The 26,248-nt window shown below is 55.4% G+C and overlaps 1 protein-coding gene across 1 annotated transcript in view; it reads right to left on the bottom strand.

The window, feature by feature from the left end:
- Positions 1-14,181, bottom strand: part of JAM3 (junctional adhesion molecule 3) — a gene marked incomplete at its 5' end in the record, with an annotated part of 28,952 nt that extends 14,771 nt beyond the window's left edge. The window contains one exon of the mRNA XM_082297097.1: positions 14,130-14,181. Within this exon, the coding sequence (XP_082153223.1) occupies positions 14,130-14,181 (52 nt within the window). The remainder of the gene's footprint in view (positions 1-14,129) is intronic.
- Between the last annotated feature and the right edge of the window lie 12,067 nt (positions 14,182-26,248).

Below are 26,248 nucleotides of genomic sequence, written 5' to 3'. Positions count from 1 at the left end.
AGGCTGGAGAAGGGAACAGAAGAGGGCGTGAGCAAGCACACAGAGAAATCATTTATGACAAGACTGAAAGCAGCTCTCGTTTTAAGAACATTTCCTCCAATTTTACAGTGTAATTTTTGCCTTTTCTCCGCGCGTGTGTAATTCTAGCCCCCGGTACAAACCGCAATTGTCTTGCTAATGCGTCGCACAAAACACGCACAAATGAACGCTGCAGGAACCTGACTGCAGGCACCCAGGGAACATCCCCGGCTGCCTGTGAGCCGACCAGGAGCCCCTGATCCCACTGCCGTCATTCCAGGCAGGAGAGGTGGGGCCAGCCTCCGCCAGGCAGCTTTGAAGCTTTGCAGCGAATCTGTCAGAACAAAGGACGCAGCCACACAAGGGGGAAAAGGCGCTCAGCGAGCCATGTGCAGGCCCGGAGATGTGATTTTAGGGGCAGCCCTGGATCACAGAAGCAGATCTGAAAAGACTTCCCTTGTGAACATCAGCCCGAGCACAGGCTGCCAACCCGCACGGGGAGAAGCGCCGCAGGGTTCAGGGGAGATTATTTCCTTAGGAAGTGCAGCCGGGGAATTAAAGGGAGCCCAAGTGAAGTCAGGGACAGATAAGGAAGAAAAGGGTGACACAGAGAGCTATTAGGAAGATGCTGCCATAAATGAGCAGGGGGAGAGGGAAGGGACTAATGCTGTGTCACAGCAAAGAGGACAAAACCCATCCTGGCTCGTCCCAGCCTGGATTCCTGACCAGGGCAAGTTTGTTTATTAGAGCAGAAAGGAGCCTTGGCACGGAGGGGTTAAAAGATTACTTGTCTTGGGGGAGTTGAATTAGCCATGTATCTGGGAACCAACTTCTCCCAGACCCTGACTTGTTTCTCTCCTTAAACATCATCTGCTGCTATTTTTAGCAGAGAATTTTCTCAGCCGAATGCTCCCAGTTGAGTCCTGGTCAGAGGCCCTTTTCCCAGGGAGACACAGCCCCAGCAGCACGTGCTGGTCCCTGGTTCAGCTCAGCTCTGTGCCACTGTCCTGCCAGCTCCTCCAGGCTTCGTGTCACAGCGCCAGCTCTCTCCTGAGGCATGGGGACAGTCCCCACCCCAGCCTGGGGCAGGCATATTAAATGCCCTCACAGACCCTAAAAAGCAAGGGCAGGCTGCAAAGTCAGAAACAGCTAAGAAGAGTAGACTGGACTTGGTAACTTGCCTGGAGGCCTTAGAGGATGAATGGCAAAAAAGGTGGGAAGGAGATCGAAAGAAGTGATTAGGCTGACATTAGTAACAGGACCTGCTTCTCAGCACTAAAATCTATTTGGATTCGTTCCAGTTCCTCCGAGGGAAACCATGGAAGCCTTTATTGTTCATAAAAGTTGCAACTAAATTCGGACTGTGTAAAGCTTAAGGAAATACCTCTCAGAGGACAGCCCTGCTGGAAACAAATGAGGTAACTCCCTTCCTCTTCTCTGCTTTTCTTGGGGCCTTCATTCCTCCTTGGCCAAAACCCCAACCTGTCCATCAGCCCATCAGTGCCTTCCCGTGGCTCCTGGCTGCTCAGCCTCCAGCACTGCTATCTGTCTGCCTGGCTGCAATTAGCAATGTGTCACTGGATGTCTGGGCTGGTTCTCAGGGAGGCAACGCTCGTCTCCTTTTATCTACAGCCTGATTTAATACCTGCTTGCCAGACATCAGCACAGAAATCAGAAGGCCAGATCAGGGCACATGGACGGACAAACTGAATAAAGCAGGAGAGAACCCCTGGCTTGCCTGTGCTAACGTGCAGGTCAGGCTGGGGACCCGGGAGGATTGGGCTCTGTGGATGCTGGGGATGAAGCACAGCGGAGCCACAGTCAGGAAGGTCCCTGTAACAATGGCCTCTTCTCAGTCAGTGTATCTGTTCCCTGTGTGTCTTGGAGTCGTGTCAGTGAGGCAAACAGATTGGGAACATATTTGCACTCCCCACAGCAGTACAGAAGCCAGCCCTGACACAGAGGAACAAGCTGGGCTCTTGGCTGCTCCGTGCCCCCGTGCCAAGTTTCCAGCTCTGCTTGGAACCCGTGGCCGAGCCCTGCTCTGGCAGGGGGAGAGGCCGGGCAGGGTCGGGAAGCGCTCAGCTCCCAGCCCCTGCTGCAGAACCCGGCAGCTGCCCACAGGAGAGGGGAGCCAGGCTGAGCTTACCTGAGCTCCTCTGAAGCTTCCCAGGTGACACTAAACCTGGCACGGTGTGGCTTTGCCCTCCTCATGGCCACGCTGGAACAGCTGGGGCCCAGGGCAGCAGGAGTCCTGGCAGCACACAGATGCTGCACAGGGCCTGGTCCCCGTGGCAAGAGCTGCCTGCAAAAAGCTTCCCCCAGCCCTGCAGGGATCCCAGGAGCCCCGGATTTCTCTCCTGACCTTCATGTACGCATTCCAGCACATGGCACTTAACCTTTGAGGCTCCTTTGAAAATCCCAGCGCCAGCGTTTCACGGATGAGTGTGCTTCCCCTCACATCTGCCCCCTGTATCAGATGCTGCCAGCGCCTCTCTCTCTGCTGGCTCTGCTCCCAGCCGAAGGACAGACAATAGGCATTTGAATCCAGTCTCCACTTCCCCTCCCAAACAGCCCGGGGAGATGGCATATCAGAGACAGCGCTGAGAGCAGCGCTTGCCAGCCAGCGACAAGTCTCTCCAGATCCCGGCCTGCCTTCACCTTCCCTCCCACAGCCACGGCCCCACCGCTGCAGTGGTCACTGGGCACACAGGCCAGCTCTGCTGGGCAAGTCCTGGCACCCATCAGTTAGCCAGACCGAGGGAGTCTTCCCTCAGCACCCTGCTGCTGCCAAAATCGACTGGATCGTCCTGGATTCCCAACCCGCTGGCCACAGCACTGGTCAATGGACCTCTCCTGGACCTCTCTGCTGTGCCAGCTCACTGGAAACACACTGGCCACCTCCTGGACCTCCTTTTGCTCACTCTTAGCAGCATCTACCTGCAATTAAGTGATCCAGGTTCCACCTGCAAGAAGTTCAACCGGGGTCCAGCGAGAGCTATCCTGGATTCTCCTGAAGAACCATTTTCCATCTTCCTAGAAATAGCTCTGCTTCTGGAGCTGTTCAGCCTGTTTGGCACCGTTCCTGCTGCCTCAGAGATAACAAGAGAGTGAGAAAAACCTGTCTAGACACCATTTACCTTCCATGGACGCCCACTACCACATCAAAGCACCTCTTCAAACAGACCTGCAAACTGGACAGGTAATACTCCCCAGCTCTCCTGTGCCTGCTCCAGCCAGAGGCAAGGACTCATCCCATCACGCTCCAGAGTTTATCTTTAATCCAGGCCTTTGTGGCAACAGGAAGAGAGGTAGGATGAAAAATCTCATGACAGGCACATCAACAGAAGTCAGCTGGCTTCAGATTACCCAGGTGGGGGCTGCATCCCCTCTGCTCAGCACCCAGACACAAGCTGAGATCTCACCTGTCTCCTCTGGGCAGGCTGCACCCCCCCAGCTCCTTTCAAAAGCTGCCACACACTTGTCACACTTGTCCCTCCTGCTCAGCTGCTGGACCCCTTGCCTCCCCAAAGCCACATGTGTGAATGCTGGGCAAGCTTTGCTGCAAGCTGGGGATCACAGAATATCCTCCTGTGACACCCAAGGAAACGGAGGTCAGCACCCAGCTCATCCACCGAGCAGCAAGTCACTGTCACAGCAGGACAAAGGAGCTCAGGTAGATAATCAGGATACCCTGAAACCAAGGAGAGGATTCTGAGTTTCTTGAGCACAAGTTACTTGAAGTCCCTGCTGTGGGGAAGCACCTGGCACTAGCATCGAGCACTGACCCCACGCAGCCACCACGAGAGCAACATTTACCTCATTATTTTATTCGGGGTCCTTTGAAATACCTTCTGAGTGAGAGACAGCTAAGAAAATCCGTCTGGCTCTATTCTGTCTCAGGCAGAAACAGCCTTTATTTAGCAAACTGCTGCTAACAGCTCTGTCTCATTAGCCAGTGTTTAGGGAACCAGGCTGCAATTGTTCTGAAGTCTGGCATTGCAGAAAGAGCCTTGATAATGAGGTCTACAGGAGACGATTCCTCCTGACAGCCCCACAATGACCTAGAAATCCTACTTAATTCCCTGTCAGGGAAAAGTGCTGAGTAACAGCGAGGTGCAGAGGCACTGGGGGCTGATCCAAGAGGGAGCAGCAGCCTCTGCTCACACTTGGGGCTGGGATGCAAGTCCGGGGTGGCAGAGCCAGCCCTGCCCAGCTGCAGCAGCTCCCCAGAGAGAGCCTGAGGGGCAGAGAGATGGGGCTTGCTGTGGGAAGGTTTGTAGCCTCGTCTGCGAAAGACTTGGCACCACGCAGTGAGCTGCGAGCAGAAATCCCTGAGAACAGGAGGAGGCATTTGGAAAATCCACAGCAGCACCTGGATCTGGGCTTCTCTGGGCACGAGGCACTGCCTCCTCTGGATTGTGCTCGCCTGCAGACTGTGCCAAAACCCTGCCAAGGAACTCCCTGGCTCAAACAGCTCCACTTTTCCCTCTGTTCCTAGGTCTGGCGTGGCCAGGAGCTCGCCAACTCCACCACTCCCAGCAGAGCCTGTGGAATGTCCTGATGTGGAGCAGCCTCTGGAGCTGCACAGGTGCCATCCCCAGGACGTGGATGCTCAGTGTGTGTGCCCTGGGGTGCTGGCGAGTGTCTGACACGTTCTGCCCCAGCCACTTTCCCCCAATTCCCTCGGAGGAGCAGGCAGCAGGCTGGGGCAGGCTTGGCCCACAGACACCCCACCTTCAAGTGGTTTGTTTGCCACAAGCAGCGCGTGGACGTGGCCAGGAACCTCTGGGCTGGGTGGCCCAGGGCCAGCTGGGCCAGAAGGTGAGGTGGGGGGACGCAGCAGGAATGTGGGCTGGATACAGCTGACCTTGAGGACCACCCCCAGTACAGACCCTCACAGGCACATGCTTGCCACCTGTTTCAGCCAGCAGACGAGGGGCTAAGGCAGGAATTCTGGAGCTGAATGCAGGGTTTGTTCAAGAGGGGTCTGAAGACTCCCACCCACGTGAGGCTGAGGGTGCTGTCTCGCAGCCCCTGGCACAGGAATGCATCTCAGCCCATCATGTGCGAGCAGCCCTGTTTAAAGCACAGCTCAAATGTGCTTTAAGGACTGCTGCAAGAAAAAGAAATGTGCAAATGAAACCACCAGCCGAAACAGCGTCTAGAGACAGCCCCAGCCAAGTCCCTCGAATGTCAGCAGCAGAAGGAGGGCTCAGGAACGGAGAACCCGGCTCAGTCTGTGCCGGCTCTGCTTGGCACACACAGAGGATCTGCCTCAGAGACATGAGGAAAAGACATATGCTGAGAAGGGGAGGCCCAGCTTTATTTTACCAGCCTCTGCTCCCACCCGAGATGTGCTTTAAAGACTGCCTTGCAAAGTAGGAATTAAATCCAAAGGTGCCTATGCATCTTCCTCGTGCTGTCATCCCCTTATCAGTGATCTCCAGACTGCTCTGAGCCAGAAGATGAAAGGATTGTAACACCACTTATCTTCCCACTTAAGAACATGCTTAAAAGCTTGCTCTTAAAGAGGAGGACACTCAAGCCTGGGGAAGCAGCTGTAAATTCTGCAAATGGGCTTCCTTGCATTTCTTTGAAGGAGCTACTGCTTCTCAGTGAGGGACACAGACACCAAGAGGAAACTCGGGAGGGAGGAAAGAGGGAAGCCTTTGGAGCCAAGAGAGTCTTTGCCTCATGTCCAGGACACGGAGCTGAGTGACAGATGTGAGACTTATGGCATGTGTGCCTCAGCAGTGACCGAGGATGAGCCAGGAACTGAAAAGCTCTTGGGAAATATGGAAGCAGCCAGAATTATGCCATTATTTGTCACTCCAAAACCACACTCTCCTCGGGACTGCGCAGTGTCATGGCCAGCAAGGTTAAGGATCCCCTTGCAGAGCGGCTGCATCCAACCCTGCTCCAGGACTAAGCCTTGAGGCCAGGACCTCTCCCACACAGTCCCGTGTCTGAATTTGACCCTCATCTCCCCTCTTTGTAGAGCTGCTTGTAACCACGGTGAACCTGAGTCCAGCTTCCCTTTGTCATTTAACAGCTGAGTCAAACTGTCAAAACAGCCAAACAGGATCTGTTCCAAATATTTGCAGAAAGAGGAGGATCAAGGAGCCTGCAGCAGAACACCAGGAGCCTGCCCAGGCGGGGAGAACAATCCCTATTGTGTACCAACAGCGGGATGCTGGTGGGCGATGATCACGCCTTGGGACATGGGGAAAGAGCCCCCAGATTCTCCCATGCTCAGGAACAAACTGGAATCTGGAGTCCCCTCTGCCCCCTGGCAAAGCCCCAGCCCTGCAGCATGATCAGCCCTGATCATGGCTCAGCTGTTGGCTCGGAGAACCCGAGGAGCAGTTGGCAGGGAGAGAGGGGGGTACTGGGGTGCCTCAGGAACTGCTGCCAGCCCCAGCACGGACTTCAAAGGGCTCCTCTCGCCCTGCTGCGTGGGAGAGGACAGCTGTGTGTCGGCAAGGCCCACCAGAGCATTTCTGATGGCAGAAGAGAGGGGCTGGTACCTGGTGTAAACTCCTCTCCAGCACATGCGAGGCAGCTCTGGCAGGCAGAGCTCCATGCTGCCCTGAGATTTATGGGATGCTGAAAACTGGCCAAAATGAAGGGAAAACACCAGCTCCAGGAGGATATTTACCAACTCAAACAGCCAGGTCTGCTTGAGGGAGAGCCCACGAGGCTCGGGAGGCAATTACAAGGCACTCTGCCAGTTCAAAGGCAACTCCATCAGCTCTGAAGGAGATAAGCCATCGCCTCCCTGCGAAATCAGAGCAGCCCCATCCACGTACGCTACGTGCAACCTCAGCAGAGCAGCTAAAAGCACAGAGGGAGGGAAACCAGCACCTCCTGTGCTGTAGGAGCCTCTAGATCAACAAGGAGATCCGTGGTGGTGAAGCCAACCTGTTCCATGGCTCGTGTCTCCAATTCCGCCAGCAAAGCACAGAGCAATCACACTAACGGGGGGTGCATTACTCCTTCCACTTTGTTGGTATCTAAACACCTCAACAACCTCTTCCCCCAAGGCCTCCCACAGGCTGGGGAAGCCAGGGCTAGTCCAGAGGTCCAGAGCACAGAGCTGGGACTTCTTCCCCTTCCAAGATGCCCAGGCCCTCTCTCGCACAGAGCGGATGTTTTCCAGGCTCTAAAAATAACCATCTCCAAACAACGTGGTGGGTATAAAGAAATATTTATCTCCCAGCTTTTGCTGAAGATCAATACAGAAGAAAAATATTAAAGCGGAGATTTAAGTGTGTATTAAAAATAGCTGTTGGTAAGTTTCCTTTGAGGGGATAAAAGCTATTTCACAGAAGCAGCAAGAGCTGCAGGACTTTGCAACACCTTCCCTGCTGCGTGAGCTGCCGGAAATCATTCAGGAGAGTGTCAGCAGCCAGAGCCTCAGGAGGAAGTCCATTAGCAGGCAGCAATCTCCTTAATGGACCCTGGGGTACATGGGAAAAGCTGCTGTGGACACTGGGGCTCTTTCCAGCGCCGCGATTCACGCAGCCAGTTACCATCCCATACTCCCAGGAACGCTCCTCATCTTCATGGCAGCCTGATAGCACCATGAGTTCATCTTTCAGGGAGCTTCCAGTGAGCGAGGGCACAAATTGGGACAGTGAGTTTTTGCCTTTTCTTTCTCTTTTTTTTTTTGTCAGCCCCCAGCAAACAGCTGTGAACAGAAGCTGTTTGTAACAGCAGCAACATCCATCAAACCTCTGTTTTCCAAGGATAACATCCTGGCAAAACAGAAAATGCTGTCTCCATGGGTGATTTTGGGGCTGAAAGATCAAGCAGAGCCTTGTACATTTACACGCAGACAAAATCATTAAGTTCTCTGCTGTGCAGCCACCTCCACTCGAGGTCTGAGAGAACACACAGCCACCCCGGAGGGATGAGAAGTGGCAGGAACCTTTCCACTGGGAACAAAAAGCAGGACTGCTGTGCAGAGCTCTGTTTCTCTGTTGAAAGGTAAGCCTGGCTCTCAAAAGAGCTCTCCTCCATGACCTTGCTTGCCAGCCTTATTCCATGTCGCTAATGAAACACAACTCCCAACTTCCTTTGGATACGTGGGGTTTTATGGGCTCCTTCAGCAACCACTGAACCAACCTCATGGTTGTACATCCTGAGATGTACTGGGCAAGAGTGTCAAAAATGGCAGCTTAATTAGATGTCTCAAGGGGAGTGAGCAGGGAAGTCTGGTGCTTTCAACAGACCTGAAATTTTAGAAGTATTTCACTCCCACCCTTCAAAACAGAGCCCAAAAGTGTCCTAATTTACATCCTCTCTGTCAAACACTGGCCACTTATATAAGAAATTGCCCAAAGTTTATTAAGGCAGGGATTTTCAGAAGAGGTCACGGGCATTAGAAACCCAGCCTAGTAATAGGAACAAATCCCCTTAGATTTCAGTGGATTTCTCCAGCTCAGCAGAAAATCTTACCTAGGCCACTGAAATATATTTTTAATAGCGTGATTAAAAATCGTGAAATACTGCTGAACATGGACCACTGCTGCCTTTTAGCCACATGCCAAAGATATAGTAAGTCCTTGGCACGCTGCAGTTTTAGAGCTCAGTGTCTTCAAACGAGCCAGCTGTGCCCAAAAGAATTAGGAGGACTCTTAAAAAACCCACTGATCTCACATTTGTGTTGTAATAATCAGGTACATTGAAGGGAGTAGGTTTGAGCGTGTTCTGGCTTTAACTCTGAAATCCCTGGGATTTATGACTTAAAAAAAAAAAAAAAAAAAAAAAATCTTGAGCATTATCTGAACACAATTTAATTTCATCTACTTCATCTACTGGTGCTCTGAAAAACCTTCATTTCCCCTTGTGACTGAGTCTTAAACCCTGTGCTCCAGCCAATGAGGGGCACCACTGAACCCAATACCTGGGATTATTTATACTGACAAGCAATTCTTGCATGACAGAACGATTCCCATTAATTTTTCAAGCTTATCTGAAGTACCTGTGGGCTGTCAGGTTACAACACATATGTGGCTTAGTTTCTTTCTGATTAGTCAGTGCCAGCCCAGAGCTGACTGGACTCTCATCTGACAGGTCTCAGCATTTTACAGGTGAGTTCATGGGAACCTGACCCAACTGCGCTCTCAGGAGCTGGAGAAATTTCTGAGCTATTTGGGGTTTTTTTTTTTTTTTGGGGGGGGGGGGTTGTTTTGTTTTGGTTTTGGGTTTTTTTTTTGTCAACTCCCATTTATAAATTTTGCTCCTGCCTCTGCTGTGCTTTTTTCTGCCTGTTTTCTGATTTGGAACATGCACCTAAAGCAATTTCCTCCAATCCCCAACGCAGCAGAGAAGCACCTTTGACAAGACACTGAGGAACTGCAGAGGAACTCCCTCTCCAAACCTCACTTTTTGCATGTTGGGGTTTTATTCTAAGACATTTGAAGGCCTGGCTGAGGATGCTGCTCTGAAGAATAGGACTCCAGCTCCGTTTGCAGCTGTCTTGGTGCTGCCCTCCCTGTGCTGGACAGCTGAAGTCCTGCCCAGGAGTCACACAAAGCTTCCTTAGAGTGGCAGCAAGGCCATCAAAGTGACACCAGGACCTCAGCTGGCTGTGCCTGAGCAGGAAACATCTTTAAAATACACCTCTCTCAACGTTTATCCCCCAAGGAAGCTGCCTGACCTCTGAAATGAGAAGCAGGAGTTTGTGAGGAGTTGATTATCCCTGAGACCAGTGTTCTGGTGAAGCCCATGGGATGGAGTCCATGAACTCCTCACTGTCCTGTTCCTCACAGGTATATTTTGGTAAGTCCCCACAAAAAAAAAAGAATTGAAACTCTCCAAACAACACCCCTCCCCTCAGGTTATTCCTGTGGATGTTGGTGCTCTGAAGGGTCACAAGCAAACAGAGACCTGAGCCTTCCAGCCAAAAATAAGTCCAGTTTTTATGTTATTATTTATTCTTCTGAAAGTGAAACCTCTGGTTTCCAGCAGGGAGTTGGAGCACTGTGACCCAGCAGGTATTTCCTCTGCCCCAAGCACAGCTGTTGCCAGAACTGCACCCAAACAGCAATCCAGGCCCTCTGGGGGAAATTTCAGGCTGTGTCCAGAACATTCATTAGTGCAATTAAAGCCATTAGCTGGTTCTGAGGCCATGTCCTGACTCAGCCAGGGACTGGGGTTTGTTGCACACACCCTTAACTCCTCCACCACACAGAACTGATGTGCTGTTTGAGCTGGGTTTTGATCCTGTCTCATAAAAACACGATACTCCCTGGGGGTTCTGAGGGAAGACAACCAGCCCTTATCAATCGGGAGAAGATGCTGCAGTTCAAATTCCAGTCGATACAGAAGCCAGATTGAGAATGTAATTATCCTAATTAATTTTATATCGGGAACTCATCTCTTTTCACATAAACAGCAGTTTCCAAGCAGGCCACCAGCTTCTTTTGCACAGAGCAGTGGTTTTATCTCATTGAGGGGCATGTTGGCAACACAAGCTCGTGTTGTGCAGACAAGGACTCTTGAGGACTCAGGATCCTGCTGGCCTGTGGAAATCTTTGCCTTTGCTAACTCCCTCCCACCACTTCAGGCTGGCTCCGTAAGGAGTTCACGAACCTTCTCGGGATCATCAGGGCTTGATGCAATCAACTGTGAAGCATTAGCTCTAAATATACAACTGGGAGGCCAGTTCTGCTTCAACACACAAACACTCATGGCAGAGGACGAGCAAGCAGCCAGCCCAGTTTGCAAGAGAAACTTAACTAATAATCCAAGCATGCTGCAAGGAAAGCAGGAGCGAGTGGGGGCTGATCGTTGCTTTGCCCTTTGGAGATGGCTAAAGTTAGGGGCAAACTGACAGGAGGCCACCCACAGCTTTTGTCCTTGTTTGTGGAGCTAAATGCAGCAGCTCATTCCGCTTAATTTACTTGTTAAGGTGATTTTTTGGCAACTCCAAGTGTGTCCCTGGTGCAAATCCTCAGTGTGTGGACAGATAATTGAAAAACAACTGCAGCAGGCCAAGAGACCCAGAATTCAACTTGTACAGGGAAAATAAACACTGAGAGAACCCAAGCTCACAAAGCAGAGCAACATCTCAGTCCACAGACTAAAGCAAACACATTTTACTCTTTGAATGTCCTCGTGTTTCAGCAACCAAGAAATTCTCAGAAGTATTCGGGGCAAGAGGGAATGTGCTGGTGTCGCGTTCTTTGTCAACAGCTGTAAAGGAGATGTGCATCCAACCACTCTTTGGTGGCGATGCCAGATCCTGCTTACCCAAAAAGGAACACCAAGCCCTTCCTAGGAATTTTTTGGAAGATGTTATTAAGCATCTGATTTTGGCAGGGCTCTCAAAGCTGTTTGTCCCGGTTTTTTATTGCCTGTTGAAAAGAAAGCGATACTGCAAATACTTCCCACCAGAAAATACCAACAAGCAACTTATCATCACTGCAAGAGAGTCAACATTTCCACCGAGTGGTTTTTGGCACTGACAGCTGACTCACAACAGTTGTTGGTGGCTGGGACAGATGGACTTCATATATTAAAAGAAAAAAAAAAAAAAAGGAAATTAGAACTTCTACTCCATAGATTTTAAAAAGCCTTTTGCGAAATCCAACCTATTACCAAGCCCTTAGAATTAAATCAAAAAGGAGATTTGAATGTAATGAGCTTTAAAACTGAAATGTGCCTGGGACTTGCCCGTATCTCCCCATCAAGGACTGCAAGCTATCAGCATGTTCTATTTTCAACAGGAAATACTCGAGAGTTTTGGGAGGGTCTCCACAGCTCTGCTCTCAGCCCAGCACGTGAAATCCTCTAAAATCCAAATATTTGTTTCCACGGGGAAGCTGGCAAGGAGAGACCTCGAGGCAGAACTGATGTCAGTCGTAAGCCTCACTCTCCATCAGTGCCGCCAAGAGCTTCCACTGCTTTAATTATGACCATGGCATTTCCCTGATGTGCAGAATCTTTAGATGCTTTTGGTGCCTAGAGCTGGGAATGCACTGAATGCTCCATGCTTCACTGGCTCCCGTTTCCTGGCAATGTTTTAAGGCCACGATCAAGAACAGGGGCTGTTCTGGCAGTAACACACAGCAGGAGGCAACCCTAGCTCACAGCACTTGGGAGTCAAAGCAGCACCTTGGAGTCTAGAGCAGGTCAGACCTTGGGATCTCAGCATCTTGTGAGCTTTGTCTCCTTCTTTTCATGCCTTTTTGTTTTTTCTCCCCCAAGTAATCGGTTGGCATAAACACATCCTTCCAGTCACACTCCCATCCCACTATCCAGCACCAGCCCTGCAGGCTTCAGTACAAGTCTAATTTTAAGTACTGCTGACAGCATAGCCCTATTTTAGTGGGGTGCCCCCAGTCCCTCAAGTCAGGCGTGGTGGAAGAAACCTTTTTGTTCTCAACCTCACTCTGCCCAATCTTCTGGGCTTATGACCCCACATTTAAACACTACTGGAAATCAACCCAGGATGAGGCACTTTTTAAATTTAATGGAAAGCAAAGCCTGGTGCCACTTGGGTTCACTCACCAGGTGAATGTTCTCAGGCAGGGGTGTGAAACCAGTGGTGTTTGGCTGCTTTTAGCAACTACTGTCTGTCTGAAGAAAGGCAGAAATATCTGGAGTTTGTTTCCAGTCTCCCTATCTTTTAGGCCAGGTTCAACAGGACACCCAGGCTCTGCTCAAGTAACACAGGAAGGAAATGAGGCACCTTTCTACCCTGCAGCCCCGCTGTGAGGGAAAGTCGTGTTAAGTCTGTGGTTTTTACCATTCGAAGGGAGCAGCTGAATCCAGAGTTAGCACCGGGCAGACCGTGTGATGCTCCAGGATCAGGCACTCCCCATTTCTCCCGCTGAAGCTGTTTCTGCTCCAAACCGCAGCAAAGCAAGCGAACACCAGAGCCTGGAGCGCGTGACAACCCTCTCCTTGTTGGGAATGAGTGTCAGAGTCATCTTCGCACCCCTCCGCTGACTGATTGGGTAAAGAGCGCCCAAATCTCACTTTCTTTGAGGCCCAAAGCGACTCTGCAAGTTCTCTGGAGTCGCTGGAGGATTGTTTTTTGTCCTTAGATAAACTGTTTGAAATATTTCCATTCACTTCAGCCTCGAGTTGACCCAAAACAGTGACTGGTGAGTGTGTACATGCTCAGCCCATGTATTTTGGTACTCAGCTGTAGGCTGGTTGTCAGCCTAACCCCACTCCACCCCGTCTTCTCCTCCTGCCATCTGGGCGGAGGGGGGAGGACAACGCGAGCCCACCGGCTGCTGTCCCCCTCCTCATCCCCCCAGCTATTAATAGCCAGACAACAAATGAGCCCAAATTCATTCCTGAGCGGAATTAGCAAATGTTTTTGCAATTAAAACTGCAAACATTCATGCGGGGCCCCCCGAACAATAGGCGCCTGTGCCTGGTCTTGAATAGGCACTAGTGTCCGCCCTGCCTGCCTGCCGAGCCTGCACATTCCTGGCACCCTCAGCCCTGGACCCGCTCCTTGCTGAGCTGGGTTTTGGGATGTTTCCCCCGGTCCTGTGCGTGTGTGTGCGTCCCACGCTCCCGGCAGCATCACGCTCCCAGCAGGTCCTTCTTGCCGGCCGGCCCTGGACCCGTGTGCTGTCCCGTCCCCCATCCCGGCGGCTCCCACGCTGTCCCCGCATCCCCCCGCGCTCGGGCCAGCGCATCGCTCCCTCCCTTCCCCGTGGCGAGGATCGGGGCAGCGCATCCCTGTCGGGGCACGGGCAGGGATAGCGCATCCCTGCCCTTCCCGGGATCGCGACTGGGGCAGCGCATCCTTCCTCCCTCCCTGCCCCGGGATCCCAACCGGCCAGCGCATCTCCCCCTTTCCCTGGGATCGCAACCGGGGCAGTGCATCTCTGCTCCCTCTCGCAGTCCAGGATCGGGACGGGGGCAGCGCATCCCTCCTCCCTCTCTCACTCCGCGATCGGGACGAGGGCAGCGCATCCCTCCTCCCTCTCTCACTCCGCGATCGGGACGAGGGCAGCGCATCCCTCCTCCCTCTCTCACTCCGCGATCGGGACGGGGGCAGCGCATCCCGCTCCCCGGGGCGCGGGGCCGGCGGCGGGCGGTGCCGGGCGGTGCGGGCGGTGCCGGCCGGTACTCACCGAGCAGGGGCAGGAGCAGGAGCCGGAGCAGCTCCGGCCGCCGCAGCGCCATGATGGGGTGTGCGGAGCCGAGCCGAGCCTGCGCACTGCCCGGGCGGCGCCGGCCCGGGGGCGGGGGTGCTGCCGAGCCCGGTCCCGGCTCCGCGGGGGCACCGGCCGGGGGCGGGCCCGGCGGGCAGGGGAGGGGAGGGGGAACGCACCGAACCCCCGGGCAGGGCGCGCCCTGGGCCCGCCGAGTGGGAGAGAGGATGGTCCCGGCGGTGGGACCCCCGCGAATGGCGAGAGGGGATGGTCCCGGCGGTGGGACTCCGGCGCATAGACAGAGAGGAGGATGCTGGGGGTGAGACCCCCGCGGTGGGGGAGAGCCGATGATCCCGGCCGTGGCATGCACGGACTGTAGGGAAGGGGGCCGGTCCTGCCTGTGGGACCCCCGTGAATGGGGAGAAGGGACGGTCCCGGCAGTGGGACCCCCGCGGGTGGGGAGAGCGATGCAGAGAGGTGCCGGTCCCAACTGCTGGTTAAGCCCTTTGGAGAGAAGGAAACTCACCCCGAGTCTGGCTCTGGGAGGACTTGAAGTGTTTTTGTACCAGAATATTAGCAACATTTTGGTTATAAAACCCATCCAAGTTTTGCTCCAAAGTAGGTGTTTCCCCCTTGTATTTAACAAGAATCCCTAAAAAGAGCGATTTCTCTGAGAATTTTCCCTAAAAAGCCAACTCACATCGGTATGAATTTCACTATAAACTTGTAACAAAGTGAGCAAGAAACACAAACAAGCAGCCGCGCAGAAAGTGCTGCTCTTGAGGAACTTCCTCAGTCACAAAATCGCAGACTGGTTTGGGTTGGGAGGGACCATAAAGATCATTTCGTTCCAACCCGCTGCCATGGGCAGCGACACCTTCCCCCAGCTCTTGCGCTGTACCAAATCCTTTCTGACACAACCAGATGTTTGATTTAGAGATTCTGCCCTGAAAAATGTGCTCTTTGCACAAAGAGCATCCTGAGCTACTGTGTGGTCCTCAAAAGCGCCCCAGGACCTTTTTTTTTTGATTAACAGAAAGCAACAAAAATTATCAGCGTGGGACAGTGGCCCCGAGTTGAGCGAGTTCTGTGTTAATGCTGGCTCTTGCGTCACTGCCAGCAGAGTCTGATGAGGATGTAATTAAGAAGCTGTTGAAGATCAAGCAGCTGGAATGAAAGCCAGAGCTCTCCTCTGCTCTGTAAACCAGCTCAGCAGAGCTGGCAGAAGTTAAGGGATGTAAAAATGTATTTAACTTGATAACGTAGCAGATCTAACTCGAGATGCTAATGAGTAGATTTAAAGGGCTGATCTGAGCCCAGCGAAATTAATACAGGGAGTCTCATCAATTCTAATGGCCAGACGGGACATTTCCCTGAGGATGAAGGGGAAGGAATCGCCTAATAAGGCTATATTCCTTAAAACCTGGCTCTGGCAGTCTTTGGGCTGGGTCCCTGTTGAGTAAGGAATCATTTTAACACAGTCCATTTGGGCTGCTCTGACAGGAGAAGTAAAATGTGATGACAGCGAATATAATCAGCAATAAAGTGCAATCACTGAGGTGTCAGGATCCTCTTTAGCTTCCAGCAGCAGCTTGATCAGGGCAGAGAGGAGATGAGACGGAAGAGACAAAGAAGGATGGGAGGTCTCTAGCTGGACTGCAGAAAAAAAGGAAATTATTTCAGTTTGGATGGTGCTTGGGGCAACCTGCTCTGGTGGAAGGTGTCCCTGCCTGTGGCAGGGGGTGGAACTGGATGATCTTTGAGGCCCCTTCCAACCCAAACCAGTCTGTGCTGCTGTGACGGGGGGTGAGCCATGCTGGGACAGCCACAGGACGACTGTGCTGAGGTGTGCTGGCTCCCCCAGGCCATCTGGGCCACTCGAGGGGGAGCTGGATCTGCTCTGAGGAGCTCTCCTAAGCCTTGATTTCCTTCTCCAGGCTGCTGGAGCTCAGCCTAGGCTGCCCTGAGAGTGTGGCTGTGAATAATCAGTGCAGGCAGAGGCTGGCTTTGGAGTCAACTAGCAGAGCAGATATAACCTTCATGGATAACACCAGGCCGTGACACCTCGAGCATCATCTCGGATACCCATCCTGCACCGGAGGGATGTGCCAATTGCTTGTCTCAGGCTGATAAAACCGGTGCCAGCTCTCCTCATTGTGCTGCCTCCATGGTTTCATTGCAGCCAGATCCTGTCTTTTTTCAGCTGCCATCGCCTCCCAGGAGCCATTTGAAACGTGAAACTCAACAAGCTTGAGGAGTACAATAAATATTATACAGGAATTGTAGCGCCCATCAACCCAGGATGGCAAAGCACTGCTGTGTAAAACATCGATTTCCACACAGAGATGGAGCTCCCTTTTCCTTATTCAATGTTGAAACAGGTAACTAGAATAAAATACGTGCTAAGGGCAGCCCTGTGTGGCACAGGGATGTACTCGGGCATGAGGAGGGACCTCTTCCTGTGATTTCTTTGATCTCTGAAAGGTTCCCCAATCCATGCTCCAAACAAGACGAATCTGTAGGATGATAGGGAGGGGGCACAGGCCCTGCCAGGGAGCCTTCCCGAGCTCCAGGACAGCCTGTGGTGGGGAGTGATGGAGAACAAAATGTGAGATAAGGAGTGGAGCCTCACTCCTGGCACTTGTAAGAACAGAGAGAAGATGACCAAGGACTAGACTGGGAAAAAAAAACCCCTAGGGATTTCCGAAGGTTGTATGGAGCGTGTTGTACATCAGGTGTTTGGCATCTGAAGGCGACTCAGAGAAAATGGATCCTTCTGATGCTTGCAGTGCCTGGAGGCCCAAACTGAGTTTCAAGCCCTGCTGAGAAGAAGCTGCTCAGACCTGTAATAACAGGCTGTGCCTGTCACGATGGGTTTTCAGTAGCAGGCCACATGGCAGGCAGGAATGTGATTATCCGAGGCACCGGGGCTCCCGGGACTCTGCCAGCGAGCTGTGCCGTACCTCGCGTGCGGAGGAGCAGCCCGGCTGAGCCCTCAGGGCTGTCCATCTGGACCCTTCCCAGCCAGCAGGTTCGCTCCAGACCTCTCTAACTCTGATGCTGTGATTGTGGCAGGCCACTGCTGGCCTGGGAAGAGGGAGGTCCTGGCAGACAGCTCCACCAGAGAGAGGGTTTGGCTGCTCTCAGAGGTGGGAGCTGGTTGTGCTGCCCAGGTGGGAGGGACAGAACTGGGAGGAATCTGTTCTGTTCAAGAAAAAACTTTACACAGAAGAGGAGGGTTCTGGGCCACTGTGTTTTCTCAGGGGGAAATACCAGCAGATGTGATTTTGCGGGATGATCTGAAGTGTCTCTAGAGCCACCTTTGTGTGTGGCAGATGGAAGGTCACGGGTGATGTGGGCAGCTGGGGACAGAATGGCCACCAGAGAGGAAAAGTCTCCCCAGAGCCGCACTGGGGTGAGCAGGAGCTGTATCCCACCCTTGGCTGAACAGGCCTGGTTCCCCTTGGTGAGACAGGACCTCTCAATCTGACTGGGTAGGACGTTTGGAAGCAAAGTCCTGCCTTGTCTTCGAGGGTTTGTAGGGCCACTTTAGCCTCTGCAGGTATGTGTTCATGCACATCACTCCTGATCTCAGGAACCCTTTACCCCAGATCATTCTCAGCAGCTCTGGGAGGAGATGAAGGTGTCTGGCCTGTGTCCATCCCTCTTCCACACCACTCCTGCTGCTTGGGCAGCTTTTTACGGACAGCCTCGTGCTACAGTGCCTCTCACTCCTAGCTGAAGACAGCATCTCTTTTTTTGTCTTCTGGAGTCTAGACAAGCTGTTGATTCCCTGGTGTCACAGACCATGACCCCACTCCTACACCAGTCCCATCATTTCCCCCTGGTTCATTGCTCAGGCATATGCTCATCTATTTTGAATCATTTGTATGTGTGAGGCTGAGTGGCTCCTAATCTCGTCTCCCTCCTGGGGCGTCAGTCACACTGGCATGTGCCTTTTCCCTGTCTGCCTCCCTCTCTTTATGGACTATGGGTATTTTTAACTCTACCCTCTAATTAGAGGCAGTTTTCTCGGGATATTTTGTGCGCAAGGGCTCTCACGTCTGTGGTCAGCAGTGCAGGCAGTGAGCACTGGGGACTGGCCATGCATGGAAACCTTCCTGCTAAATAAACACGGCCCCAGCAGCAGAGCCTGGGATGTGGGGAATGCATTCCTCGGGTGCTGCCTGCAGCAGCGTGCTGGAGTGACAGCTACACAGAGGAGCCAGCAAACCCCCTGAGAGAGGGCCACGGCTGCCTCCTCGTCCTGCAGCACAGCGCGGTGCCTGCTCAGAGCTCCCTGCAGCTGCCTCCAAGCTGCACGCTCAGTGCTCCTGGCCTGAGGCAGCCACATGCCTGAGGACATCCCCGAGCTGAGCTCCCTTACCCCGTGCTGGTCCAGGCATGGAGAAGACAGCCATGCTAATTAGAGGTGGCCTTGAACCAGGTGTCCCCAGCCTTGTCTCCTTGTCCTTCCAGCACCCAGCAGCGCTGCCTGCCTGGCTCCAGCACCCTCCGGAGCCCCAGCCTGCTGGAAGCTGCGATCCCCCGGCGCAGAGGCGCGAGGCAGCCGTGGCGTGTGGCTGCTGTGAGCAGGGCTTTCCTCTCCCTGCCGAGCAAACAGCATCTGGCTGGCCCAGGGCAGCCCCTGGGGAGCCTGTGGCGTGGTGCACATCTCCTGTTCACAGCCAAGGCCTCGCTGCCCTGCCACGGCCCCCAGCAAACCCAGGCCAGCTGGTCATTGCTCGTCACACCGACTGTGCCCTTGCCAAGGCGAGCCCGGGGGTGGCACCAGCTCGGGGAGTGGCAGGGTGGGTGCTGGGGCTGGTGACCCAGCTCAGGTCTCGGCACAGCTGGGCACGTCGCTGGCAACAGCAAGCGCTGCTTCCCCAGGCTGGGACTGCGTGGAGAAGGTGGATAGAACTCCCTTTCCTCTGCTGGGGTGTGGGAGCAAGGGTGGACTGTCAGCGGGAAAGGGAGGCTTCCTCTCTCTCCTGATCCCACCTAGATGTTGGTGCACAAACACGCTAATAGCTGCTAGAGATAAGGCTCTGTTGAATTTATCTCTGTTCTTGAAAGACTGTGTGGGATATAGAGGGAAAAACATTTGCTTAAGAAGAGTGAGGATGTTCTGCAAAGCTCAGGGCTCCTGCGGTCCTGATCTCGGGCTGCTCGTGCCCTGGGGCAGACAGAGCTGCTCTGCTTCCTCAGCATCATGGCAGGAGGGCCATCAGGTCTTCAAATCCAGCCTGTGCAGGTGAGAGCAACCTCCTTTCTCAGTGCCCCTCACTGCCTCCCAGCAGACCCAGCTGCCTGTAATCCCCTGTGCTCTTCCCTTCCTGAGTCACTGTTTGCTCTGGCTCTGAGGGCTCCTGCTGCTGCGGTGGAGCAGCCTTGTCTGCGAGCTGGATTTTCCAAGCCCTCCAAGGTTGTTTTGACATGCCTGACTAACAGTCCAGTGTCAGCCAAGGGTCTCCCACCACCCAGGCAGCACCTTGCTCGCCAAACAACACACACCCCGGGGTGGGCAGCTGGCCATGCAAACAACCCCCACGCACGCACCTCTTGCACCGCTTTATTGTTTAATAAATGCCCTGGGTTTCTCCATCCCTGCTCTTCTCCATGTGAATCCCTGGCTAAAGCTGGTTTTCATGGCTCTTGATGGAAACCAGTCAGGTTCTGCAATTGGCAGTGTGCTCAAGTGCAGCAGTTGCTTGGAAAGGAGTCAAGGGTTTAATTCTTGTCGGTCTCTCGAGTCCCTGTTAGTGCTGATTTCCCTGTCCCCATTTACCTGATGGCTTATCCAGGTGATGGCATCCCACGCCTTTGGATCTGAAGCAGGCACAGAGGAGGGCTTGTCTCATGGGAGAGCTGCTCAGGCTCCCTTGGAGGAACAGGGATTTCTTGGTCTGAGGCCTGGCTGCTTTAGGACTTTGGGTTTCTGGAGGGCTGTGAGGCTGGGGGGAATTGCTTTGTGTCGCTGAGTGCCATCCTGGTCCCCTCCCTGGGCAGCCTGGTGGGAGCAGTGTCCTGCTGCCTTGCAGTGGAGTGCAGTGCTTGGTTTGGAGGAGGAGCAGGGCCTTAATCTCTGCCAGTCGAGTGGTGCTTGCAAAGACGATTAGACATATGCCAGCTAATTCATAGTAAACAGGATGGAGGGAGACTTTGCCACTTATAAAAGGCAGATGAGCAAGCCCATCGTTCTCGTCACTCCCGGGTAATACATGCTGACATAAGCCCAGTTTAGCTGCAAGTTTGTCCTTGCTAATCCTGCTGCTCTGTGCCTCTCTTTTCCACCCTCCTGGCATCTTTCTTCCCTGTTCCGTGTTTTGTCTCTTTCTCCCTCACTCCCGGTATTCCATCTTGGGGGCAAACAAATTCCTCACCATCCCCCACCCTTTTCCCAATACATTTGTCTGCCAGGGAATGTTTTCCTTTCTCCTGAAAGTGTCCCTGTGCAGACTGAAGCCACGGGGAGATATTGTCATCCCAAGGTTTTGGATAGACTTCCCAATGCCACTGCACCTCTCATCACCTTCATTTGCCTCTCTGCCCCCCTTGGTGCTACTTCTCCACGTGATGCAGCATTGCCCAGGTCCCCCCCAGGTGTGCTTGCCTCCGATGTCATCGATGCTCCTGCATCACCCACATGTGGGCTTGGGGCTCAGACAAGTGGGGACCCCCCGTGGGTTCTGCTCAGCCCTGGATCCCACCCAGCTGGAGTTTATCTGATACTTTTCCCCAAACAGACCCTCCCATGGGCTCCGTGTGAGCAGCACCACAGGGAGCTTTGTCTTGGAACCGCCCTGTTGTTTGGAGAGCCAGGTGGCCAAGTCAAACACCATCCTCTGCTGCTGGGGGGGCTGGAGCCTTCGTGGAGGTGGAGGGGAGGGTGAATGTCCATGTGGGAGAGCAGCAGCCACAAAGCCTGACCTGGCTGTGGGAATACAAAGCTGGATGATGCCAGCCAGGCTGGGAACCAGTGCTCAGTCTTATCCCTGCCCTACTGGAGGGCTCTGGGCTCACTGCAGAGTGTGGCAAGTCCGGCTGGGATGGAAATCCTGCTCCCTCTGTACCTGTGTGGGTGCTACAGGACAGCAGCGGGAGCCAGACCAGTGACATTTTTGCTGGAAGTCCTGTTGGCTTTCCTTCCCAGTGATGATAGGAGTGTCCAGGCTGTCCTTGCTTGACCGAGCCACCCACGTAGAATCTGTGGCCTTTTTTGTGGTACTCTCAGAGATGTCTCGGAAACGTTGCCCTGCTACGCTCCTTCACCCAGTTGAACTCCCTCCCCCTTCGTGAGCCGTGTGTCCTGCCTGGCCTTCATCCCTCGGATTGGATCAGCTGGGGAAAGGAGGTCAGAGACAGGAATCCCATGAACCCAAGCCCTCCCCTGGGGCAGGGTGACAGGAGGTGCCTTCAGGTGGTTTGGGGCAAGCGAAGGGGTCCGAGGCCCGTTGTGCCCATCGAGAGCAGAGCATCCTTCCATCCTTCCCTGGGGAAAAAGCCTCCCTGGCGAGGCTGAGAGTGCAAAGCTGTGGAGTACCTCTGGGATGGATTTCTCCAGCCCAGGAGTTCCCCCTTGTGGCAGGAGGCTCGGGGATCTGCCGGAGAAGCCTCTGGACGTGCTGGTATCTTCCAGGAGATGACGTCTGTGGGAGTGTGGTTATCTCCCGCCAGGCTGCAGAGAACCGCCGCTGGCTTTGCCGTTCCTGTGGCCACAGGGGCGCCTGGATGGGCTGGGCAGAGCTCCAAGCCCTGCATCTCCCCCAGCTTGCCCCCCACCTCTCAGGAGGCGTTGCTCCAGCTCTGGATACCCAGCACTGGGTCCCTGTGCACCCTGTCCGTGTGGGCAGGCTCCGTGTGAGCAGCCCTCGGCCGCTCTGCGTCGCACAGGGGTGCCGGGGCTGTGAGTGACGGAGAGCCCTGGATCCCACCTTGGCGGCGACCCCTGAATTCACAGCTGTGCTGGGGGCTGCAGCAGAGCTGTGTGACACAGGACCCGAGACCCGGCCCCTCCGTACGCTCCTCCGAGCTGGGGCACAGCCTGGGCTTCCCTCTCACACAGGAATAGGGAGCGCGATGCTTTGCAGCTGCCTGCTGACGTTCGTGGCTGCTGCAGCAGCCAGGCTTGAAGGGGAGGCCTCCACAGGCTCCGCCGCTCCAGATCAGGGGCTGAGCAGCCTCTGTGAGCCCCGTGCCCGCCCGGGGAGCCGCGGGGAGCTGGTTCCCGTGATGAATCAGCACCTCTCTGGATGCTGAGCCGGGCTCCGCGCGGCGCGGAGGCGACAGCGCCCGGGCGGCATCGATGTTTATTAATGACTGTATTGGGGATGCTGTTTAGTCACTGCTCCCACGGAGCCTCAGAGGCAGCCGGAGGGGGGGAAGCGGCTCCTCTGTCCTCGGGGGACATCTGAGGCACCCAGGCACTCGCAGCGTTTAGCGCGCTGATAGCCGGGCCCCCCGGGAGGCCTCTGCGATGCCACCGCCGCTGCTGTCACCCTGGCTGGCACCAAGCTCGCTGCCTCCCCTCCCCGCAGAGCCAGAGCTGGGGAAACTGAGGCACGGCGGGCGGCGAGGGGTGACAGCAGGACACGGCCTGGCCGCGCTGATCTCCTGATGGGCAGCGGGGCAGCGGGCTCGTGCCTGCGACTGGCACTTCCAGGGGGATTTATCCCTGTGAGAGGGCTGCAGATTGAACTGGCGAGAACGTGGGCAAAGCCATTAGAGGATGAAGGGGCATGGTCCTTAAAATGCTGGGCAGCGTGGGGTGTGCTCTGGGTGCACAGTGGGGGCATTTTGGCACAGCGAGGAACCAGTTTAAGGGCTGGGTGCTGTTATTAAACTCTGTGACGGGCGTTTTCCCACTCTGCCATCTGCAGTGCCATGAAACTTGCATGAGGTTTGAGATGAAAAGTCTATTTCTTTGAATGAAGTTTTAATAAGATCAAATTGGAAAAAGAAAATAGTGCCTCTTCCCCCTCCCCTCCTGCCCCCCTTCCCTGATTGCTGTTGGATCCCCGTGGACTGCTGGGGCCTGGACTGGGAGCTGGGTGTGTTCAGGGGGGTCTCTGCAGGGGACAGGGGTGAATTTGAGGGCTATAAAAACTGTGGGGGTGCAACGGAGGGGCTGTCCTGGTGCTCAGGATGGTGGGGGATTCACAGCCCATATCAGGGGCATGCACTGACACGGGGTGTAGGGACTAAATGACCTTTAAAGGTCCCGTCCAACCCAAATTATTCTATGAAAGGGGGGCCCAGCCCCTCATGATTGGTGTGCCAGATCCCTTAGGGTGCTGGGAAGGGCTCAGGTGCAAACCCCTTAATTAACCCCCTTTGAAATATAATTTGAATGGGTTTAAGCTGAGTGTCTGCTGGGTGGAGATGGGCTGGTGGGAGGGGGATACTGCCGGGGGGTGTTGTCAGCTCGGAGCAGTTCAGAGGAGGGCAGCTGGTGGCCTGGGGGACCTGGGGATGCTGCTGGTGTGGGATGTGGCTGATGTGGGACGCTGCCAAAAGGGAATGCTGCTGGTGTGGGATGCTGTCGGTGGGGATGCAGTCGGTGGGGATGCAGTCGGTGCGGGATGCTGTCGGTGCGGATGCAGTCGGTGCGGGATGCTGTCGGTGCGGGATGCTGTCGGTGCGGATGCAGTCGGTGCGGATGCAGTTGGTGGGGATGCTGTCGGTGTGGGATGCTGTCGGTGCGGATGCAGTCGGTGCGGATGCTGTCGGTGGGATGCTGTCGGTGGGGATGCTGTCGGTGGGGATGCTGTCGGTGCGGGATGCTGTCGGTGCGGGATGCTGTCGGTGGGGATGCAGTCGGTGGGGATGCAGTCGGTGGGGATGCTGTCGGTGCGGGATGCTGTCGGTGGGGATGCTGTCGGTGTGGGATGCAGTCGGTGCGGGATGCTGTCGGTGGGGATGCTGTCGGTGCGGGATGCTGTCGGTGGGGATGCTGTCGGTGCGGATGCTGTCGGTGGGGATGCAGTCGGTGGGGATGCTGTCGGTGTGGGATGCTGTCGGTGCGGGATGCTGTCGGTGCGGATGCAGTCGGTGCGGATGCTGTCGGTGGGATGCTGTCGGTGGGGATGCTGTCGGTGCGGATGCTGTCGGTGCGGGATGCTGTCGGTGCGGGATGCTGTCGGTGGGGATGCAGTCGGTGGGGATGCAGTCGGTGGGGATGCTGTCGGTGCGGGATGCTGTCGGTGGGGATGCTGTCGGTGTGGGATGCAGTCGGTGCGGGATGCTGTCGGTGGGGATGCAGTCGGTGGGGATGCTGTCGGTGCGGGATGCTGTCGGTGCGGGATGCTGTCGGTGGGGATGCAGTCGGTGGGATGCTGTCGGTGGGGATGCTGTCGGTGGGGATGCAGTCGGTGGGGATGCTGTCGGTGCGGGATGCTGTCGGTGGGGATGCTGTCGGTGGGGATGCAGTCGGTGGGGATGCTGTCGGTGCGGGATGCTGTCGGTGGGGATGCAGTCGGTGTGGGATGCTGTCGGTGGGGATGCTGTCGGTGGGGATGCAGTCGGTGGGGATGCTGTCGGTGGGGATGCTGTCGGTGCGGGATGCAGTCGGTGGGGATGCTGTCGGTGCGGGATGCAGTCGGTGGGGATGCTGTCGGTGTGGGATGCTGTCGGTGCGGGATGCTGTCGGTGTGGGATGCTGTCGGTGGGGATGCTGTCGGTGGGGATGCAGTCGGTGGGGATGCTGTCGGTGCGGGATGCTGTCGGTGGGGATGCAGTCGGTGTGGGATGCTGTCGGTGGGGATGCAGTCGGTGCGGGATGCAGTCGGTGGGGATGCTGTCGGTGGGGATGCTGTCGGTGTGGGATGCTGTCGGTGGGGATGCAGTCGGTGTGGGATGCAGTCGGTGCGGGATGCAGTCGGTGCGGGATGCTGTCGGTGTGGGATGCAGTCGGTGCGGGATGCTGTCGGTGTGGGGATGCTGTCGGTGGGATGCTGTCGGTGCGGGATGCAGTCGGTGGGGATGCTGTCGGTGGGGATGCTGTCGGTGGGGATGCAGTCGGTGGGGATGCAGTCGGTGCGGGATGCAGTCGGTGGGGATGCAGTCGGTGGGGATGCTGTCGGTGGGGATGCTGTCGGTGTGGGATGCTGCTGACGGGAATGCTGTTGATGGGAGTGCTGCTGATGGGAATGCTGTTGATGGGAGCGTTGCTGATGGGAATGCTGCTGATGGGAGACGCCATCCCTGCCCGGCTCGGGGCGGGGCGGGGCCGCCAGGGGGAGCCTGCAGCCGCGGCGGGAGCTTCATCCCCCGCTGAGCATCATCATCATCGTCATCATCAGCACCATCCTCCCCGCCTGCCCGGGGCTGGGACCCGCTGCCGAACTCCGGCGGGGTGCTCGGCCCGGAGCTGCGGCTGAGCCCCGGAGCCCTCAGCACGGTGCGAGTCCCACCCTGCCCCAGCCCCCCGAGTGCCCGGGACCCCGTGGCGTTCCCAGCGGGGCAGGTCCAGCCCCGGGGTCCCGGAGGGAGGCAGCAGGGATCTTCAGCCAAGTCGGGTGGCGCGGGGAGCTGCGTAGCCCGGTTTGTTCTCCGAGAAGCACGAAACCCAGCTGGCATCTCCTCACTGCCTGCGGAACGGCTCAGAGCACATGGCTGTGCCGAGCGCCCCGTAGCTGGAGCCCAGCCCCGCAGGAGCCTGCCCTCTGCTCCCTCTGTGATTCGCAACTCCCAGGATCGGCAGGTGGGGCAGGTTCCAGGAAGAGGGTGGGCAATGCCTGACAGCAAGGGGAAACTGAGGCACGGCCCAGCGCCCGTGCTGGGCAGAGAGAGAAGAGCAGGTTGCAGCCCAGCATGGCTCACCTGGAGCTGCCAGCCCGAGGAGCTGTGCCCAGGTGTGCTCAGGTGTGAGAGGGCTCAGTCCCGTGCCAGCCAGGCAGGACAGGAGGCTCTGGTGTTTTGCAGAAGCCCCCAGGCACAAAGGCCCCTTCCCCTGCAGATCCTCTTGGCCACACGTGCCAGGAGCCAGCGTGTCCCTCTGGCACATGGGCTGTGACACACCACTGCCCTGCTGCAGCCTCACCAGTGGTCAATAAACTGTATCTTTGGTCTTCCTGCCTCTGCCAGCTTGTGTTTCG

Source organism: Coloeus monedula (genome assembly GCF_965178545.1).
Source record: "Coloeus monedula genome assembly, chromosome: 25".
Lineage (NCBI taxonomy): Eukaryota > Metazoa > Chordata > Aves > Passeriformes > Corvidae > Coloeus > Coloeus monedula.
The sequence above is the reverse complement of the archived record's forward strand: the minus strand, read 5'-3'. Positions and strand labels throughout refer to the sequence as shown.